Raw genomic sequence first — 22995 nt, forward strand, 5'->3', positions numbered from 1 at the left:
TGGAGGAGAGCAAAATAGAGCGAAATGAGGCATGGCTAAAATGCATGATCTGTTTGGTATTTTGAAAAAGAAAGTGTATAAATATACCTTATATAGGTATGGCCCTACAATATATTATTCAAATATAGCATGATAGGTCTCCTTTAAGTAAAGGATTTCTTCCACCTCTGAAGACCTGTCGACTTGTGCGTGGAAAGGTATTGTGAAACTATAGTCATCATTTCACTTAACTACTGCTTCTGAACCCCCTGGTGAATTTAAATAATATATAATATATGTTGCATATATTTCACTATCCAGTGTGTCGTAGAGTATTCTGCAAGCGGTTCCTATACCTGCAACAGCTCCATGATGAATATGAGAGGCTGAGGAGTTCTCATCAGCTCGTCCAGCTCGGGGAAACCCGTTGAGTGATAGTTGAACATGTTTCCCATGCCACACGTGTGTCTCTGGCCCTCCAGGGGGTCTTTCCCTTGAGCAACGAGCCTCATTCCCTTGGACACGATGGGGTACAAGCCTGTGTGCTACAAAATTAAATCATCAAAACTATATAAGCAACAAGTCTGCAACAAGAAATAGAAGCACTTAATCATGCCAACCCCCTGGTGCTGCCAGTCAGCACCAATCAGACCAGCAAGGAAAACATAAGAAATGGCCACAATTTAAATTGCAAATTACATTTTTCTCTAGATGAAAATCACAAAAATGCGCAAAGATTGTGCAGATTGTGTTTATAATACTGAGCATGTAGGAGGCTTCAGAAGGTTGTTTCATGTGAATCATAATGAAGAGCAAAAGCTACCCTCCCTCGCTCATGAACAATCATTAGGACCTATTTTAGAGGCCTTATATCTATGTGTGTGTGTGTGTGTGTGTGTGTGTGTGTGTGTGTGTGTGTGTGTGTGTGTGTGTGTGTGTGTGTGTGTGTGTGTGTGTGTGTGTGTGTGTGTGTGTGTGTGTGTGTGTGTGTGTGTGTGTGTGTGTGTGTGTGTGTGTGTGTGTGTGTGTGTGTGTGTGTGTGTGGGTGGGTGGGTCGGGGGTTGTCTGTAATTCAACTTACAACAGCATCACACCAGAACTCAGCCACCTCTCCGATCCTCATGGACCCCAGCAGGGTCTCCCAGACTTCCATCTTGAACATCTTTCCTGCAAATATCTCAGCCGGCCGGCCTGCCAGTCGACTGTCATCAATGACTGTTCGCTCAAAGTCGTCCAGCAGCGTCTGGAAATGGAAAACCAGCTGGGGGTGGGGGGGGAGGGAGGGATCAGGGGACAGGAAGAGTTAGGCAAGGCAAGTTTATTTGTATAGCACCTTTCAACACAAGGCAATTCAAGTGCTTGTGAGTTAGAGAGTGGAAATCATTCAATGAAACTTTTGTCAAATAAATATACCTCTAGAGGTTTACTGTTGTTCCAAAGTTGCAGATATTGGATATTGATCTGATAATGACTCTGAATAGCTGGATCATGTATTGGGTGCCATGGGTAATAAAAATAGCATTCATTAAATGTATTTATGTGTTATATTTAAATTTGTAAAGTTAGGAAAGAAACGTTTAAGTTAAGCCTGATGTTGCATAAAGAATTAAAAAACAATGTAAAGACATCCCACATATTTACTTTGTACTCTTGATCAAGTGTTATCAATGGAAACATCTTCTCTGGGATTGTAAGTATCCATGTTTGTCTCTGTTATTTTCTCCTTTTTGACCTTGTTTTGCAAATCTGACATTGATACGAAACAGAATACAATAGAATACAATAGATTTCAATTGACATTTGACAATAATTGTCTTTTTTTAGAGGTTGATGTTAGTTTTTTACTTGAATTTAATTGAATGCTGTCATATAAAATGAAATCACTCGTTATGTAACACATACATGCTGCTTTTCATTATGTGTTCCATCTGTTTGTGTGCATGTGGAAGACTTGCAAAGCCTCAACCATCTCGCTCGCTGACTATAAAATGATGCTGGCTCCATGGAACCTTCTATTCATAGCTTGACAGATTGTGTATAATGGGAAGATATTTGTGAGAACAACCGGGAATCACCTCACCGGGGAGGTAACACACACACACACACACACACACACACACACACACACACACACACACACACACACACACGCACACACACACGCACGCACACACGCACGCACACGCACACACACACACACACACACACACACACACACACACACACACACACACACACACAAACAGACACACACAGACACACAGGTAAATTCATGCTGGCATTGTCATGGAAAATCTTTGTCACAGAGTCCAGGCCTGGTGCCATATGGCTGGATTTGACTAGAAAAAACGAAAAAAGTCGGCAACCAGCGGATGAACAGAAACACAGACAATGTGCCAGAAAACATGTTGCAAATTGGTTGACCAAATGTTTGTTCTTTGTTGGAGCCAGATACAAAATAAATTCCCACATCTAATGAATAATTCAACTGAATCTAATGGAAGTGGGCAATGCAACACATGGATACAAATATAAACTGTTTCCTGTTGGAATATAAATGGCATCACAATGGCAATTACACAAGGCTCATATCCTGTTACTCTGAGTTTGACTCTATATCATTTAGGTTGTGGGATTAACTGTGGCTTGCTACCTTTGTCCCAATTGGAAGGTGTGGCAGCGGTCCTGAGCCTCCTGCCAGAATCTTCTTTTTGACTCCTGGATGGTTCAGCAGGAATGTGTCCTCCATTGTCACTGCCTCGAGCACTACCAGACAGAAAAGTGTGTTTTGGAGATTTATTTTCTTCCCCTCTCGATCTGTCTTCTCCTGGCTTGATAATTAGCCTTGTGGAGAGAGTCTTGGCCGGTTAGCTGCTCTCTGACAGATGGTGGGATTAGGCAGGGTTTGGAGGCGGACACTTTAATCTGAGGAGCTAATCTCTTGGCTACCCTTGCGATTGGTGGGCAATCCCTTCAGGAAGGAGCAGGAGAGGCTGAGAATGGCCGACGAGAAAGGCCCAGATCACTCTCGAACAAGTTAAGATCATTCTGGAAGAAAAGTAATCTCATGGTTTAGTGACACAGCTGTCTAGCTCATACCTCACACAGGAGAGTGTACAGGAAGTAGCACTAAAACTAGGCCTGCAAACATAACTAATACTGTTGGACAATTGATTATCCCAGAAATGATTGCAGTAAATGATATCATTGTCATTTAAAGCCCATTTCATGCCACTGATAAAGTGAGATAACAACATAATAAGAATGTGAGTAAACCATTTCAAATAGCAATACACTTTTATTTCTTTAGAATATTCAGTCTGTGATCACGTATCAAATTGTAGTAAATTATAACATTGCAATTTAGAGCCCATTTCATGCCACCAGTAAAATAGTATAACAACAACATAATATGAGTTAACCCTTTTCAATAGCAATCCACGAATATTCAGTCAGTGGAATGGGATAAACATATAAAATACCCTAATTAAAAACATTAATAATAAAACACACAACTAACACAATGCATATAATAACTCTCAGGCTCTGTAAACAAAAATGTGCAATGTCTTTGCAATGCCAAGTCTTTTATCACAGTCTTATAATGGTGGGGTAAACCCTGCTGTTTAGTCTGGTGTCAGGGTGTCTGAAATGTTGGTGCCTTTTTTGGTGAACAAGCATGCATGTAAACGGGTCTCTTTAAAAGGAAAAAGTACCACTCGTCTATCCTTCTTACAATAAGTTGATATTGAAATCATCATGGCAGGTTTTGGCTTATTTTTGTCAATTTATGATAACACAACACAAATAAGCCCTCAATCATTTGAGACTTGAAATGTTTTGGCATTTTTGACGTGACATGAGCAATTCATAGAGTGCAGATCAGTGTTCTGTTTACCTCTAAATGCAGCTCTGAAGAGGAAGCACTTTAATATGTGACAATGTAAGGTTGGAGCCATTCCTACTATCAGAAATGGTTTTGAGTAATTATCATTTCATTGCACTTCAGTTCTTTAGCTTAATTAGGGCCACTTATGACTCCAGTCAGCCCTGTCTCCTGATTGGTTAAAAGGTCAAACATGCTGCCTTTGTTTACTAGATTTAGTTGATGTCATGGAGACTGGAGAGTGCACTCATCTGTTAACCTGCTCAACCTGCTTACCGTGCTTATTATGCATGTGTAGTATCTTTCTTGAAATCATTTTTCATTTTGCAATTGAAGAAAGCCATACAGACCTGTGTCTTAAATAAACTCGATGTTTAATACCACATGTACTATATGGTTCGATACTAGTTTAAGGGTTTAAGGGTTGATTTCTGAGAAACAGTAACTAATGTATAAAACTTAAATTATTGAGTAGTAACAAAGATGCAAACGACAGTGCCAGTCAGCTCGATGTTAACCTAGTTTAAAGACAGTGAAATTAAAAATACATTCCCCAGGATCTAATTCTGATGTTCATTCATCTCCTAACATGCATATTTGAGTGTTTCTGTATCAAAACTTCCTTCTTGTAAAATGTAGAATATATTTAATGACACATCTTGAACTCTTGACAGCGTTACACCTATTTCACCGATTAAATGTTATCTGGGCGAAAGTCGTACTCAACAGTTAGTGAGCATGGGCAGCTTAAAGAGAGACCTATAAGAAGGTCAGGGTTTGCGTAATAGCTTATTAGACCTGTGAATATTAATAATTTGGTTAAGGTCTTATGTATTAATCAAACCCTTTCCGGATTCCTCCAGGTCTAACAAGGCAAGGGATGGAGGCCTGCGTGGAGGAGCGCCATATCAATCAATCAAAGGTTCTCATTAACATCCCTTTAGGCAAAGTAACTAAAACACCATCTATCACCGTCTCTATCACTTAAAGGTTTCATCCACCTTCAGAAAAAGGATCTTTATGCCCAACATCAAACTGTCAAAATGTGTGAATTTGAGCCGGAATGCATAAAAAAAAAGTTTCAAATTCACTTTGTATCACTGTCATTTATTCTTCATACAGGTGGTGAAATACATAAAAGTGAAGTTTAAGATGGAAAAACAAATATTTTTACAGCTGAAACCAATCAAATACTCACATCATACAGTCATAAACAACACACTGTGTCAACCTGATACAAATATTGACTTAATACAGAAAACGTATGCTGTATGCGTACTGCAAGGGAATGACACAGCAAGTAAGCTAATAAAGACTCCCTCCTCCCTGATGAAGACTATTCTCCTCTTCCTCTTTGTGTGTGTGAGGCTGAAGACGACAGGAGGCTGCCCCCTGGTGGTCACTTCTCTATCAGAGAGTCCAGCTGCTCCTGCAGGGAGGCCAGCTGTTGGAGCAGAAAACAGAAGAGTTGATTGATGCCCCCCAGCCCCAGGTTGTAATGGGAGGGTAAGTGGATGATGATTAACATGTCTTTTCACATTCATTTGCTGCCTTCATTTGTCAATACAAACAACAACCCCAGACAGTGGGTGGTCACTACGCCAAAGCTTCAGAAAGAACTCTGCTGGAAGCCGCTGACAAATGGTATTACACGTGGTTGAATTTGAACTTTGCTATCAGGCGTGAAAAACTGCTGGCTCTAAAAAAGACAGCCAGCACAATGCCATCTGCAAACATGGTATTTGACATTCATACGATGTCAATTCATGCAAAGTGCTGAAAGCTGTAGAGAGCTCACAGCGAGGTGCTGATACTCGGCTTTTACAAAAAAAGGTTTCTTACCTGCTCCATCTCCCGCTCCTCCTGCAGAATAATCTCATCCAACAAAGCTTGGAAGCGGTTCTGTGAGAGGAGAGAGACAAACATGATTTGTTCAGAGACATGCCGAGCCTCATTAAATTGTGATGGCTTTACATCTGTGTCTGCGTGGTCTGCTCATGTCACCATCTCCTCCCTGACAGAGAGGATACTTGGAATGCAAGTCAGACGGCTGACCTTTTCCCTGCGATAACCGCTGGAGACAAGGCTCCCAAAACACCGGGCAATAAGAGCTCTAAATGGCAATGACAAAATTGCCATGTCTGCTCATGTTCCACTTATTGTACAGCCTCTACTAAAGTGTGCTTGGCAAAACAGTTCATTTTAATGCCATTATATTTTCATGGAAATGCTTATATAGTTAAAGGGCAGATGGGAGAAATGTTATATTTATGTCGTTAAAAATACAAAAAGAAGAGATAATTGCCTCCAATACTTTGTTTAATCAGCTGTGTCTCTTTTTGTGTTTTTTCAAATCCCTGTTGAGACTTACAGAGCATGAAGACTTCTGCCTCCAAGCTCATCTGCATGTTCTTGTTTAGGTTTCTGTACATGCAGACCTAGTTTCGGAAGTAGTTGGATAGGATATGTGTGTGTGTGTGTGTGTGTGTGTGTGTGTGTGTGTGTGTGTGTGTGTGTGTGTGTGTGTGTGTGTGTGTGTGTGTGTGTTCACAGCTTACTTTGAGGGCCTGGTTCTCCACTTTCATGATGAGCTCCTCCTGCTGTTTCTTTCGGGCGCGGGTGTCCTGCAGCTTCCCCTTGACGCCGTTGATCTGCACCTGATACTCCATAACTGCAGGGAAACGGCAGGAGGTTCACACGTTAACACAGTGTGCAACTCGATTTTGACAGGATAACAACTGGTGACTTCGAGAATTGTATGAGTAACATTCTGTTTTTAGACTTCTCTGTTTCAGTGTGTGTACTCTGTATCAATGCTCTGTAGTTGATCTGACTGAAATTGTGATTTTAAATCTCAAAACCGCTACAGTATCTGTCAGGCAGAAACTTGGGACAAGTAATTTGACTGAAACCTTAAAACTGAACTAACTGACTGCTAGGGTTAACTTTGATTTAAACATTTGTAGAATACTAAGAGCTTTATTGAGTAGGTGTAACTGTATTAAGGGTTAAACTCATAACTTTATAACTTAGGGTTTAATGTAATTGTAAAACCATTGTGCCACTGAAAAGACACACTAACAACTCAGGAGGGAGCCAGTCTCGATTTCCTTTTGAGGGCCACCAGCTGCAGAGACGTGGCCCCACAGCTGTGAGAACTCAGCAATCAGGTGTCCATTTTAGGTAGCACTTTCCTGAAGCGTCAGTCAGACAGACAAAGACAATAGAGTCCTGCTGGAGTCACGAGGGAGGCAAAGAGGAGGCAAATCCTACTTTGATTAAGCTAAGTATCGCTGGTGTTTTATTTGATTTGGTTTTTTAGCCCCTCATGCTATAATTAGTGTTGTCACGATACCAACATTTTGGTTTCGATACCAAGTCAAGAATTGCGATTCCGATTCTTTTTCGATACTTTTCTTAAAAAAAGGGAAACAGTCTTAAAATGTAAATATTGTGCTTTATTTCACACCAGAACCATAACCATAACACAAACTTTTAAACAATGAATTAAATAAATGACTAGAATTTGTATTAAATATAATTAAGCATCATCTATAAACAACTTTTTAGTTTTTCGCTTCTGGCGTCTTTTTTGTCAACAAGCCGAGGCGCAGCGGCAGTTGCACTCCCACTTGCAGCCATGCTTCTCGTTTTCTCACATGCTCTGGCAGCTAGCGCGTGCACGAGAGCGGGGAGGGACTTAGAGCGTGCTTGAGAGGGGAGGACCTTATAGCGTGCTTGAGAGGGGAGGGACTGCAGGCACGGCTGCAGGGAGTGGAAGCAGAGCGCTGAATACACACGGCTCTTATTAAAATGGTGCTTTCTCACCGGAGTACTTTTCCTCGTCATTCTTAAAGTACCGATACTAATGAAACGGAGGAATCGTAACGTTTTTAACGGCAGGGTATCGCGGTACCCTTCAAGTATCGGTACACCGTGCAACACTAGCTATAATCATGTGTATTTTCTCCATTCCTGTTCATGTGTCTTCTCGCAATTATCACTGGCCCCGTGTATCTCGTAATCGATATAACCGGCCTGCTCTCGTCTATCCCACGTGCTCCACTGACATCCAACATCTAGTTTCAGGCGGCCTGTGGAACTGCCAGTCAGCTGTTCCTAAGGCTGACTTCATCTCTGGCTACGCCTCCCTGCAGTCTCTGGATTTCCTTGCTCTCACTGAGACCTGGATTACTCCATTCAACACATCCACCCCAGCAGCTCTCTCCACAGCATATTCCTTCTCCCATACACCCAGACCCACTGGCAGAGGAGGTGGCACTGGTCTCCTGCTCTCTCCCAAATGGAGCTTTTCCCTCTTCAAGCTACCTAACTTCACTCCTTCCACCTTTGAATTCCATGCCGTCACAGTAACCCATCCTATACAATAAACATTGTTGTTCTCTACCGTCCACCAGGCGCCTTGGGGGGACTTCTTGGAGGAAACTCCCACTGGCCCTCCCACTGTACTTCTCGGAGACTTCAACCTCCAGACGGGGAAGATAGACGAACTAACATCTCTGTTAACCGCCTTTGCTTTCTCACTGTCTCCATCCCCACCGACTCATAAAGCTGGCAATGTCCTTGATCTCATATTCTCAAGGAACTGCACTACTTCTAACCTCTCTGTAAACCCGCTCCACACATCCGATCACTTCTTCATTTCATTCTCTTTACCCCTTTCCAAACATAACGAACTAATCTCTTCTCATCCTGCACCTGTCCGCCGTAACCTTCGTTCCCTCTCCCCCTCTACCTTTGCCTCATCGGTGCTCTCAGCCCTCCCTTCCTCTGACTCGTTCCAACTCCTGCCTCCAAACTCTGCTGCGGAAACTCTCCTCTCTACTCTCTCATCCTCTCTGGACTCTCTCTGTCCTCTCACATCTCGGCAGGCTTGTCAGTCCCCTCCTGCTCCCTGGCTAAATGACGCACTGCGTGCTAATAGAACCGTCCTTCGGGCTGCAGAGCGGAAACGGTGGAAATCCAAACACCATGGCGACCTCCTAACCTATCAGGCTCTCCTCTCCTCTTTCTCTGCTTCGATCTCTCAGGCAAAAAGCACTTTCTTTCAAGATAAGATCCAATCTTCCTATTCCAATCCCAAAAAACTATTTTCCATCTTCTCCACCCTCTTGGACCCTCCCAAAGCCCCTCCCCCCTCCTCCCTCCTCCCTTCTGTCAAGCGACTTTGTTAACCACTTTGAAAAAAAGGTTGATGATATTCGCTCTTCTTTTTCTGACTCACCTTTACTCACCGCTGGGTCACCAGACCCTCCTTCCACCCACACACTGACCTCCTTTCCCCCTCTCTCTCCAAGTGAGGTTCTTACCCTCATTACCTCTGCCCGCCCTACCACCTGTCCTCTGGACCCTATCCCCTCAAACCTCCTTCAGACTATCGCTCCTGATATTCTACCGTTTCTCACCCATTTCATCAACACTTCTCTAACTTCTGGTCACCTTCCAAACAGTCTCAAGGAGGCAACAGTAAACCCTCTCCTAAAGACACCCACTCTCAACCCGTCTGATGTTATAAACTACAGGCAGGGCTCGAGTTTAAGGACGCCCCGTCGTCGGAAAAACTAGTGTAGGGGAGGATACAAATTATTTTGGGACGAATTTGGGACGAGAGTTAAAATAAAAATACCCTGCTAACTCTACTACAAACGGCGATGAAAATGAAACCGACTGCACGTTTTGTGTAGCACACAGTTATTAAACCTCCTTGTCAACATAAACACACACACACAAAACATTTAGCAACCCGCGAAATACACGCACACGTAGCTACAGCTGTGCCGCTGGCTGTCAGCCAGCCGCCCAGCTGGCTTTGCCCGCGAATTCCTGGCCCGCAAATTCGCGGGTCTAACTATGCACTGAGTGTGTGTATTTCGCGGGTTGAGTGATGTACAATGGCATCCCATGGAGGAATTCTGAAATGTTTTCCCGTTACATCACAAAAACGCACAGCAGAACCAGACCCTGGAGCGCCGGCCTCTTTATTTACTTACTCCTATATGTAATAAGGCTGAGAAGAGAACCCTCCATCGTATTTAGTCCTTAGCAATATGCTGCGCCTCTCCCCATGTAGGGATGGGTACCGAGCCCCGGTATTAAACGGGCCCCAGGCCGGAATTATTAAAGACAGTGGTAACGTTAAGCTCCGACGTTATCGGACTTTTTATCGGTACTGGAGACATTTAAAAATATATATGTATTATTGCTACATACACATTATAATGTTTCTAATATGCAATAAGACTACACCATGCGTCTGTGATGTATTTTCGAGCTTTTCAATCCAGAAGAGATCTCTCTCTCCCGTCTGTGTGCGAGGGGGCGGGGCAGTTTGTAATGGTCTCCTGACTGTGTTACAGACTGTCATCCTGGTTAGTGGTTACTCTGGGTTCTGTCTTCAGGACACAGTGTTGGAATTTTTTGTTAATTGGATGGGACTTGATTGGATTCAATATTAGAGTAATTTTCTCGTTTGTGTGTTTGTTTAAATTAGTGCTGTCAAAATTATCGCGTTAACGGCGGCAATTAATTTTTTGAATTAATTGCGTTAAAATATTTAACGCATTTAACGCATGTGCAGAATGGCCCGCCCCATACCTGCCACCAGTGGCAGCGCCAGGGTATGGCTGGGGTAGGCTACACCCATACCAAGAAATGGCTTAGCCCCACCATGAAAAATGATGTTAAAGTAAGCAAAATAAAGTCTGCCAACTCGCGCGGAGTAAACTGCACAGACAGCAGTTAGTAAGATTGATTTCAGTAGCCACGGTTTTGAAAACTTTTGTCACGTAGTGATCGTCTTCTCAATAGAACATCTTTGATAACGGCGTGGTGTTGTTGCAGGAAGTCCCGACGGAGAATACTCTTGCTGTAGTACAGGGCAGAGCCATATAGTAATAGTAATAATATGGCTCTGGTACAGGGGTGCACATAACTGGTGCGTAATCTGAAATGCGTACCGTCACTTGTGTCACAAAGCGCATTTGCGTACCGACGTACTTGTGAAGCTTTTCCAGAAGGCAGTTAGATCACCGGACGACAGAGTCGGTCTCCGTGTGCACAGACAGGGCTGCTGTTAACGTCGGTCTGTACAACGGAACTGTGCCAAAACTACGCCAACCGGCTGCGGAGGGAGACTCCCCCCCCCCCCTCACCGGAGAACTGCGCTAAAACAGCTGATCACAACGTTCACACTAGCCCGCCCCCCCTCTGTCGACTTTCCTGAAGTACTCCCCCGTTGATAGAAATCAACACGTAATGAATTAAGACCCCACGGTTTGATGATTGATAGGTGTGTGGGCTGTCTTTCATTTTGACACGCAGAAAAATGTTATAATAAACATAGATACGTATGTTAAATGGATATATCCGCCTTCTTTCATTTATCTTTCCATTCCCACAACAATATATATAAATAAATGGCATATTTTGGACATAGTTCGAATGGTGATTAATCATGATTAATTAATTTTTAAGCTGTGATTAATCTGATTAAAAATTGTAATCGTTTGACAGCCCTAGTTTAAATATATTTGGCCTTTGTTTATGTGATTGAATGATTTACTCAAATAAAAAGGTTGATGAATTATCATCTAATGATTTGTATGATGTTTTATTTATGTTAAAGGTCACTTTGAATGATTTTAACTAATGATAATGTAGAAAAACTAACATTTTAAATTCGGGACGGTCCACATTAATTTCGGGACTGCTTAGATTGTATTTCGGGACGGTTCTGGGAGGATGGGGAAAAAAGTTAGTCGAGACTACAGGCCTGTCTCTCTCCTCCCGTTCCTGTCTAAAACACTTGAACGCGCTGTCTTTAAACAACTCTCCTGTTATCTCCATCAGAACAACCTTCTGGATCCGCACCAGTCTGGTTTCAAGGCAGGTCACTCCACAGAAACTGCCCTCCTTGCTGTCACTGAGGAACTGCACACTGCTAAAGCAGCCTCCCTCTCCTCTGTCATCATCTTTTTGGACCTGTCTGCTGCATTCGACACGGTGAACCATCAGATCCTCCTTCACACTCTCCAAGAACTTGGAGTTTCAGGCTCTGCACTTTCCCTCATCACCTCATACCTCAAAGACCGCACCTACAGGGTTACTTGGAGAGGGTCGGAGTCCGACCCTTGTCAATTAACTACAGGGGTCCCTCAGGGCTCTGTTCTTGGTCCCCTCCTCTTCTCCTTGTACACAAACTCGCTCGGATCTGTCATTAGCCCGCATGGTTTTTCATACCACTGCTACGCTGACGACACCCAATTAATCCTGTCCTTTCCCCGCTCAGAGACCCAGGTCGTCGCACGCATCTCTGCTTGTCTAGCTGACATCTCTCAGTGGATGTCTGCTCACCACCTCAAGCTCAACCTTGACAAGACTGAACTGCTTTTCCTTCTGGGAAAAGATTGTCCCACTCTTGACCTAACAATCAACATCGGCACCTCTGTTGTTTCCCCGACTCAGACTGCAAGGAATCTGGGTGTGATCCTAGATAACAACCTGTCCTTCACTGCAAACATAGCTGCTACAACCCGCTGCTGCAGATACACGCTTTACAACATCAGGAGGATACATCCCCAGCTGACCCAGAAAGCTACGCAGGTTCTGGTCCAGGCTCTCGTCATCTCACGCCTAGACTACTGCAACTCCCTCTTGGCTGGTCTACCTGCATGTGCCATCCGACCTCTGCAGCTCATCCAGAATGCAGCGGCTCGTCTGGTCTTCAACTTTCCTAAATTCTCCCACACCACGCCGCTCCTCCGCTCCCTCCACTGGCTTCCGGTAACTGCTAGAATCCACTTCAAGACAATGGTACTTGCGTACCATGCTGCGAATGGATCTGGCCCTTCCTACATCCAGGCAGAGATGGGGACTCGAGTCTGCGACTCGGACTCGAGTCGCACTTAAGTCGCGCACACACAGAGACTTCAGACTTGACTTGGACTCGTGACCAAAAGACTTCAGACTCGACCTGGACTCGTGTGTTGGGACTCGTGAACAATCATTGTGTTTTCTATTTTTGGCATATTAAAGGTGGGGTAGGTAAATTTGAGAGAAACCGGCTCGAGATCGCTAGAATTTGAGAATACACAACCGGCTAGAGGCTGCTACTTCCTTATAGAGCCCGCCTCCTCCAACACACACGAACGCGCACATGACCAATGAGGGCACGGGATAAATGTGTGCCCAGATGGAAGGCTGACAGGCAGGTAGGCCATCCAGTTACTTTGGCCGGGCTCATTAATTACCCAGACGTGCGCGCCTCTGTTACTACCTCGTAGTAACACAATGGCGACCGGCGGCACACCTGCGGCTGTACCGCTTGTAATTAGGTTCAACTACAAAAACTTCGAACAAAACACCGGCGGCACCAACAAAAGGAGCGCACACTGCAAAGTCTGCAATATCAAAATCAAGGATGCTGGCGCAACAACGTCGAATTTCATCAGGCACTTAAACTCACCCGGAGAGGTCAGTCACATTAACGCATATGGACTGTTAGCAAACATGTTTAGCTCAGCATCAGCTATGTAATGTTAACTTAGCTTGCTACTAGCTTTGTATTTGTGATACTGATTTCTGATTCTGAAGTGTTTTGCTTATGAGTTGTTTGCATTTAGCTAAAGTGTGATGTTTTTCCTCATATTGCATTGCAATAGCCTGTTTAAAGTGATCATATAACAAACAACTAATCAGTACTGATACTGTATGCTAATAGATATATGAGTGATAATAACACAGTAAGTGCTTTGAATTTCTTAGATATAGCTGTGCAGTATTCTTAACAGACTGGATAGCAGCAGACAATAGAAGGCTTATTACAACCAGAAGAGACATGAGACTTTTATTTTCTTAGAGACTTGAGACTTGACTTGGACTCGTGACCAAAGACTTAAGACTTGAGACTTGATCAAGTCTCACCCCACAAAGACTTGAGACTTGACTTGGACTCGTGACCAAAGACTTGAGACTTGATCAAGTCTCACCCCACAAAGACTTGAGACTTGACTTGGACTTGCAAAAAAAGACTTGTGAACATCTCTGCATCCAGGACATGGTTAAACCGTACACTCCGGCACGTGCACTCCGCACTGCATCAACCAAACGACTCGCTGCACCATCGCTGCGAAGGGGACCCAAGTTCCCATCAGCAGAAACACGTGGGTTTGGTATCCTGGCTCCAAAATGGTGGAATGAGCTCCCCATTGACATCAGGACAGCAGATAGCTTACACACCTTCCGGCACAGACTGAAAACTCATCTCTTTCGACTCCACTTCGAGCAATAGAACTATTAACAAAGCACTTATATACTAATAAAGGACTGGCTTACCTAAAGCCAGTTGAGTAGCACTTGAAATGTTTTTGCTCTATGAAGCCTGATGTACTTATATGATTCTGTTTTCTTCAAGTTTGTATTTTGTTGGTCGAACGCACTTATTGTAAGTTGCTTTGGATAAAAGCGTCAGCTAAATGCAATGTAACACTGTCACTCCGGCAACATGTCATTCAGGCTGAGGCTCGTTCTTTTGCAGAGAAAATAAATAAGAGGAGCTGGAGAGAGATGATGTGAAATCATTTGAAAGCAGCGCAACGCTCACAAAGCGATGAGGATAATATATGCGTCTCTGCTTGTTGAACTACAAGGATGCTTCCAATTCGTTTGACAAATTGCGGTTAATGGGAACAACAAATCCATTTAAAAGGACGTGAGCCAGCAGGCCGAAGCACTAAAAGACACATCTAAATCAGTCTGCTGCGGGCTCCACAGAGGGTTCTCATTAAACCCAGCCAAAGTGATATTGCCTCAACAACAACAACAACAGCAACAACAACAACAACAACAACCTGTAGCTCCATCACCATCAACTATCTTTCAAACTAATTGTGTCTTTCCTGCTTCCCCACACTACTGACTCCCTCCCCTAATACAGCCCATCTGATATGCAAATTCAAGCAGAGGGGGAAGTCCTTGAAAACCTATTTATTATTGCTTTGCTGGGCTGCCAGAAGCGTACACAGCCAGACATCAGGAGCTGACTGACAGCTTCATGTATGTAGAGAAGGAGGCATGGAGCTGTCAGGCCGGACAGCTGTCTGAGTCTCACACTGAGCAACAATACCTGTCAGACTGGTTAGTGTAGGAGGAGTATGTGCATCTCTGTTGGCGAGGGCACAGCACATGCTTTAAAGTGAAAGTAAGGCTTCTCATGAGTGCGCGTTTTAGAAGTCTGACCCAGAAAACTCAGCTCAGATCAAGTCCAGACACCTCATAAAGTTTATTTTTTACTTTGACTAGGATCTGAGGGGGTTTGAGTTGACTCCATGTCCGACTGTTTCTAGTCTACGAGTCAGTTCTGAAATCAAAGTTCTTAGCCGTGACTGCACCACTAAAATATGAATGAATGAAGAGTGTAACTTGGTAAGCTGGAAGAACAAGAGATCCCACTGAGATTTCATACAACCTGCAAGTTCTTTATGAACGTTGCAGAATGTTGAACGTCATTTTAGCTCTCGTTCTAGGTATGGACACACAAACTCTTTCTAGAAAAACGTACAGATGCTCACGTGCTCAATCTTTTTGAATATAAACATATGGACATACATCTAAGTTATGACATATCCAAGAGTTCTTCCCTTGCGTTTTACCCCTTTGATTGATGGATGTTGTATGTGATATTAACAGTATTTACTATTTCTGACAGAAAGTAATACACCATGCCAGTGGGCCTGCAACGAACAACTATTGTCATTTACTTGTAATCTATCAAAAATCAATCATTCAATCAATCAACAGTCAGTTCATTTAGAGAATAAAATGACAGAAACAAGGGAAAATAGCTGATCATATGTTCCCAGAGCGCAACAGTCCAAAACCCCAAAAGAGAGAAATTTGAAAAGCACATTTTTTTTTCCCTTGGTGAAGAACTTAAAGGATTTTTTGGATTCATTGTTTTGACTTTACACACTATAATCCATAATTAATTATATCTCCCATGTTTGGCAAACCTTTTCATGCCGTTACCAATCTTGACATATAATACCTGTACATGTTTAAACTATTACAGTTGTATAGAAAGCTGCCCTCCTCTCACCTATCTGGTTGTTCCTATCACTTTCATGCTGTGCAGAATCCGCCTCGTTGAGTTTCTCCTGGAGCTGTCGGACCAGATCATCCTCCGTGTCCATGATGTTCAGGTCCTCGTCCTCGTGCCGGTCCCCTTCGTCCTCCTCATCCTCACTGGAGCTGCTGATGTCGTTGAAGATCTCCCTCAGTTCGTCACGCTGGGCTGGTCATGTGGAACACACATTAGTGGTATTAACGTGGAGACAGAGTTAGAGACAGCAAGACGACTTGCTGGGGTTTGATGTAGGTCAAAGAGATTTAGTAAAAAATAAACATAAAGGGAAAACATTTTGTATGATGTAAACCAGATAGGATTCACGTGGAAACACCCAGAATGTGAGCAGATGCTCCGACGTCAAATAAAAACTCTGCTCTGATGTTTGGTGCAGAAGCATGAAGCAACTCTATTCTGGCACAATCATAAAATCACTGGTTTTTAAATGTTTTTGTTCTCGAAATGTCGTTGTTACAAGACTTGGCTACCACATCTTTAAAGAAAGAACGATTTGTCATGCCACTCATGCACAACACTCACTCAAGTTAAGATGCAAGCACTTACTATGCACCTAAGGGCTAAGAAGGTCTGCCTGGGAATCGAGAGGCAAACATAATCTTAAGGCCGAAGAATAACTAATGCTTTGGTGCGCTCTATTTCCATTCAAAACCGCTGGAGCAAACGCTATCGAGACCGACAAGAGCGGTGTGCATGTTCAAAATGAAGACGAAAAGCTATGCTGATGAGGTGAGGATCTTATAAATCATTGTACAACAGTTGGGTTACTCCCAAGAGCAATCTGTGCCATTTCTAAGAAGTTGCACAGAACTAAAACTGACAGGCGAAATGACCATTAAAATGTACAAAGTAAGTACCTTTGCTTGGTAGAGCTTTACCAATAAAGTGGACCATATTGTCTAATTGTACATTCAACTATATCTGTGTATTTGTCAGCCAATAAGGACAAAGAAATTGAAGTACACAATGTGTCTCCATTACTTTGTTTGTCCACTATAAAGCACTGACAACTTAATTTGTCTAATTAGTCTCTGTCCCTGCTTGTAAACTGTTAATGATTATGTAAAGATATATATTTAAAACAATGTATTATCACATTGTTTGACATTTAAGGATCAATATCTGCTAATACACTTACAGCAGTGTTCAGGCTTTTCACTCCACGTGATCCAGGTAGCATTTCAAGCTCCTTTTAAAGCTTTGACAGAGCGGAATAACTAGCATGCACTCTGAGATAACCTTTTTTTTCTACCAATGACTTGCTTATGGAAAACACGTTTCCCTTACCAGAGGATCCATGACCCATCTTGTGTCCCGAGGTGCCGGGCGAGGAGTCCATATTGGCGAGCGAGCCGTGCTGATCGCCTTCCTTGGACTCATCTTCTGCGATGATTTCCCACCCTGAACATCGTGTGTCAAGGTCAACAGACTCTCTGCAGACTCCCCTCCACTTTCAGCCCTACTTTTTAAAAAGACTCACGGTCCTTCAAAACCTTCAAGTAGACTTGAAGGGTATAGACCGGATGATACTCCACAGGAGATGTCTCAACTGTAACTTTCATCAGGGCGTCATGTGTCTGTCTGCTGCTGAATGCTAAATGCTAAAGCTATCATTAGAATCTGGCTTCTCTGCAAGCAAATTAGCAAAAATAATGAACAGTCCATCTCAATTAACACACAGCGAGCTCTCAAAGCTGCCCTGCTGTGCTCTTATTCTGCCCGGCAAGTTTAGGGTTTCATTAGAGCGCTAATAGCCTCCTTCCAAAGTGCTTCCCTCTTACAAAGACATTAGACCGAGTGACATCAGGTGAACCAGGCAGGAGGCAGGACACCCACTTGGGTCTTAAATCAGCCTATTTTAGCACTTAGATGGGAGTGAGGTGATGTTTATGTGAAAGTGACAAATAGTATGAACCATCTTTTTGATTTTGTATTCATAAAGATAACCATCCGATTCAACATGCCGTTTCTTGCTGTATGAGATAAACACCAGTGATGTTTAAATTGGTATGATTTTTAAACTGCACAAGGTGGACGTGTAGAATATTTGGCTCAAAGGATACGAACATTGACAGCATCAGCGTCTGTGCTCAGCAATCTCTTCACCTCCTTTTCCACATCAGGAGATTCAATGTACTGCAAGAGAGAGAGAAAGAGATTGGGTTACAAGGAGTGTTAGCGGCATCTATCTCGCTCTCTATCGCTGTGTCTCTCCCCCCCCCCCCCCCCACACACACATACACAAAGGTAGCAGCTGGCCACATGCCAGGAAGCACATTAGCGATTAAAAACAGAAGGGGCCAAATCAATATGCCTCGGCTGTGCACCGTCACAAAGATTTATTCAGAAGCCAAAGTAGAAGTGTAGTGCTCAAGCACACTCGCTTTCACTTTGATCAAGGCAATAGAGCAATTGCTTTTTTGCATGCCTTTGGGGCAAACTAAAGTGGAAGGGCTTTATTTATATGTAAATCTTAGTCACTATCACCACAGTTTCTGTTTTATGAAATGTAAATGTGTTGTTGGAAGAGAGACTAGGAAAGAGATGGATAACCAGACGCTAAAGAGATGGATGAGAGCTGAAGGTATCCTCGTGAATTCATCTTCCTATTATACACACATGCATTTCCAAACATCTGGACTACCTATGTTGCAAATGTATTATCTTTTCAATTTACACACGGCATCTATTGCACGTCTGTCCGTCCTGGGAGAGGGATCCCTCCTCTGTTGCTCTCCCTGAGGTTTCTCTCATTTTTCCCTTTAAACTGGGTTTTCTCTGGAAGTTTTTCCTTGTACGATGTGAGGGTCTGAGGACAGAGGGTGTCGTATTGTCATACTGATATTCTGTACACACTGTGAAGACCACTGAGACAAATGTAACATTTGTGATATTGGGCTATATAAATAAACATTGATCGATTGATTGATTGATTGATTGAAGGGAAATGAATATGTCAAAAACCTTCTTTTTTGCAGTTTTCCTAAATCTTCTCTTGCGTGTGTTCTTCAGGGGGCAAGTAACTGGAGACAAAAACAACAGGATGAGTTAAGGGGAAACGGCTCCATAACCTGTGAAAGTAAATGTATGGTTCCTGCATTGCTGATGTGCCAAGAGTTCAGCACTGACAGCTCTGTTAGATATTTGTCTACTTACTGCCGTGGTTCCAAACAAATTTCTTGTCCTTATCTTTGTCCTTCTTCTTGCTCTTGGGGTCAGTTCCAGTTGGCTCCTCTAAAGGAGGGTAAAGGTCTCCATCTAGTGTACATACCAGCATCTAACCCAAGGATGCAAGGAATACATTGTTAATTACTCTGCAGTCTGTTGATTCATGTTGTTAATTAAATGTTAATACAACTGTTTAATAAATGAATATCACATCTTTCATTTCTAATGCCAGGGTGCTGATCTACCACGCTTTTTATCCACGTGTCATAATAAATGTATCCTGTAGGTAAGACGTCCTGAATGTAATGCCACTGCTCTGGTTTACCTGGCAGACATCTGCAGTCTTGTAAAATGTCTTCTTGTCCACGGTTTTCAGAGACTCAATCATACAGGGCAGATCCACCAGTTTGCAGGCCAGAGGGACGCGGTCGACTCGCACTATGCCGTGACGACCATCAGCTACGAATGAGAGGGACCACATCATTCGTTATAATGGCATGTTGTGTCACTGTGTGAGATAAGCATTGCCATTAGGACACTGCAGTCACTGTTAAGGTGAAAAGTGGTTAGTACAAATGTTTCTCAGACATCTAAAGATGATTAGTTCATGAAAACCATGACACTTTAGTTTGAGGAAAATTGTAGTAAGTAATGTAGTGTAACAAAACTGGATACAGGCCATTTTCACATATTTGCAGTTAAAACAATTTTGGGAATTTTGTGAATTGAAATATATCAGTACCCTAATTAAAAACTTACTATAAACTACAAAAATTATAAAGACTAAACATCTTTCACTGTAGGAATAATTTCCCATATTCTGTACTGAATTTTAAATCAATATAATTACATCTTTATCAATAGACAGCTTTTATAAGATATTGATTAATGAGACAAATGAAAGTGTTGTTTCAACAGTAATGTCACACAGGTCGGACACAAAAACCAGGACTAAGAGCACTGAGAAATGTGCTTACGATGCAACTCGATGGTGAGTCTGTCTTTAATGTTCTGGCTGCTTGACTGGGCAATCCTTCTTACTGTCGAGGCGTACTCCTGTAAAAGATAAATGTTGAATCCACATCATTCTCAGCAAATGGTCACATGGGATTTCATAGAAATAATCTGTTTCAGTTTGTCTCACCGAAGGAAGCCTCAGGACAAACTGACTCTCCAACTCATAAGGAGCGTCCTCCTTATTCTTTGAGCCGGCCTTCCCCACTAGAATCAAAACAGACCAGCATGAACACCATGGTAGAAAAGCTTCTTAGTATTCAGGTTATTTACTTAAGTATAAGTATCAATATTATAGTGCGAAAATACTCTCTGCTACAATTAAAGGTCCTGCATGCACAATTGTATTAAAATACACTTTAAGTACCAACAGTAAAATGAATCATTATGCAGAAAGGCCTATTTAAGCAGCATATATTTTAAATTATTGCATTATACTTATTGATGCATTAATGTTTTCCTCACTTCAGTCTTGTAATTGGTAAACGTGTGGTTTATTTGAATTACTATTGGGTGGCTTAACCTTCAATACTATATGATAATGCGTTTGTTGATTTATATTTTTACTAATAACACAAGTCTGCAAAGTAACTAGTAACCAAATCTGTTAAAGAAATGTAGTGGAGTAAACAGGTACAACATTTTCCAACCAATTGTAGTGGAGTAAAAGTATAAAGTAGCATGAAATGAAAGTAATGTAATAGTAAAGTACAAGTACCTATATGTTTAAGTGCAATACTTGAGTAAATGTACATATTGACATTCCACCACTGGTTCGTCATCATTATACGTTACAGGCAACACTATCAAGATGGCTCTCAAGATGAATAGTTATTATTAGTTAAATAAGATAAGTTTAGCAGATGTTTAAGTCAAGTGAGTGACCAAGGACGAGTTGAGTAAAGTACGCACAGTGGTGTAAAGCAACTAGTAGTAGTTTTACTCAAGCACAATTTTAAAATAATTGTCCTTTACTTGAGTATTTCAATGTTACCTACTTTGTTTTTCTACCCCACTATAATTCAGAGGTAAATACTGTAGTTGTATTCCACTACATTTATTTATTATTATTACATTTAGTTACTTTGCATATTTTAATTAATGATTTGAAAAACAATCAACACCTAAATAACACTTACAGTTCCAAAGCTACCCGCAGTATACAAAGTAATACAAATCGGCTGCACCTTTACCAGCTTTGATAAACACTTTAATTCATCAATAATTATAATCAAAACATAATGTGTATATTATTCGGAAATGGGCCAATCTGAAAAGTTAGTACTTTTACTTTTGGTACTTTAAGTATATTTTAATGATCATATTGTTGTACTTTTACTTGAGTAACATTTTTGATTGCAGGACTTTTACTTGAAACAGAGTATTCCTACACAGTGGTACTTCTACTTTTACTCAAGTACAATATCTGAGTACTTATATCTCCTCCTCTGGGTACGCCTGAATCAACGTTACACATCTAATACTTTACATAACGTTAACAAGCAACCTGTGTATGATGCTACAGACAACCCTGATGAAACCGTAACTAACTTGTGAACACTGTTGTTCATGTCTACAACAACATTATCGTAAAACGTTCCACTTGTTACTTGTTCTAATGAATTCATTTCAACAAAATTGCATTCGCGGGGACGATATGTTTACAAAAGAGAGTTCTTCTAACGTTAGCTATCATTAGCTTAGCAGCTAAGCTAAACAATTACAAAGGCTTTTAACGTACCTTTCACTTTAGATGTCATCTTCGTTTCTGTAATTTGGACAGTAAAGGGGCGCAAATCAGCTTAAATCGTAAAAAAGAACGCCCAAATATGTTGGGTTTGATTAATAGACAACACAGCTTACCAACACGAAGCTGACATAAACATGGCTGAGAGAAATATGGGATGGTGATTGTGTTGACTAGTGATACATTCAGGTACTCCTCGGAAATGTCCAATATTTCTAACATCTATCAGCACACTTTCCAGTACCCGACCAAAAAAGAAGGTATACGGTATTGCCCTTTCTCAGAGACACTTCATACCTTCCATTAAATCTCTGTTAAATAACCACAAAGAATATGATGTTATCATTTTGTTGTAGAGTACTAATGTGACACATGTTAGAGCACTACGTTGGTTAACAGCATTGTCTTTTGTTGGTATTGTATTCGACTTGCAAACTAACTATCCAGTATACACTTCATTGCACTTCTTCAATCAAATTAAATTAATCACATTTTCTACTGGACAGAGAAAACAATGGACCACATTAGCTTGTGTGTAATTTCCGATCATTCCGAACGTCACATTTAGTCTCGTCTAGTTGTCTGTATCGCGAGACTTGTTAGACAGATGTGTTTCGGGGGGGAAATACATGGATGTACAACAGGGAACATATCATACTAAAATATATTGTGTTTAGAAAAACTTTAATATTACGGTTATCTGTTTTCATGATGTTAGATGTATTCATAGGTTGTACTATGTGGTAGTAGTGGCTGGTGATAAATAACGCACTGGGTACAAAAACGTGTATTTTATCGATTTTTGACAACATGTGTTGTATTAAACAACACATTTAATGTCGCACATATTAGTGCCAAGTTGATCAAATAAGAGAACTAGTTAATACTAGCTATTTATTTTTTACTTCCTGTAAACAATAATGAAAACAGTAGATTTCATAATAAGAGTCCTCAGTTAGAACAAGTAACACCAGATATGGAAACACCCAATTTTAAAAAGGCCAAATAGATGTCGTTGTTCATTCACAAGTTGGATAAATT

General features: G+C 41.8%; 1 protein-coding gene across 1 annotated transcript; it reads right to left on the reverse strand.

Annotated features, from left to right (window-relative positions):
* Positions 1-4398: 4398 nt before the first annotated feature.
* taf7 (TAF7 RNA polymerase II, TATA box binding protein (TBP)-associated factor) lies at positions 4399-21982 on the reverse strand. The gene is made up of 12 exons (XM_034092387.2): positions 21949-21982; positions 20338-20414; positions 20171-20249; positions 19519-19652; positions 19182-19302; positions 18990-19048; positions 18089-18161; positions 17313-17426; positions 15981-16175; positions 6424-6536; positions 5708-5767; positions 4399-5309 (listed from the first exon to the last, which is right to left on the reverse strand). The coding sequence occupies exons 1-12, from the start codon at positions 21965-21967 to the stop codon at positions 5265-5267; spliced, it is 1089 nt and encodes a 362-aa protein (XP_033948278.1). The 5' UTR covers positions 21968-21982; the 3' UTR covers positions 4399-5264.
* Positions 21983-22995: the final 1013 nt, after the last annotated feature.

Source organism: Pseudochaenichthys georgianus, chromosome 10 (genome assembly GCF_902827115.2).
Source record: "Pseudochaenichthys georgianus chromosome 10, fPseGeo1.2, whole genome shotgun sequence".
In the NCBI taxonomy this organism is placed as follows: Eukaryota; Metazoa; Chordata; class Actinopteri; order Perciformes; family Channichthyidae; genus Pseudochaenichthys; species Pseudochaenichthys georgianus.

Bases quoted from the DNA above. Each gene is read 5' to 3' on its own strand.
- taf7 (XM_034092387.2), bottom strand. The intron at 17,427-18,088 runs GTATCCTTTGAG...CACGATGTTCAG, and splicing joins CGCTGATGCTGTCAATGTTC to GGTGGGAAATCATCGCAGAA. The intron at 16,176-17,312 runs GTAAGGGAAACG...CCACATGACCAG, and splicing joins GATGGGTCATGGATCCTCTG to CCCAGCGTGACGAACTGAGG.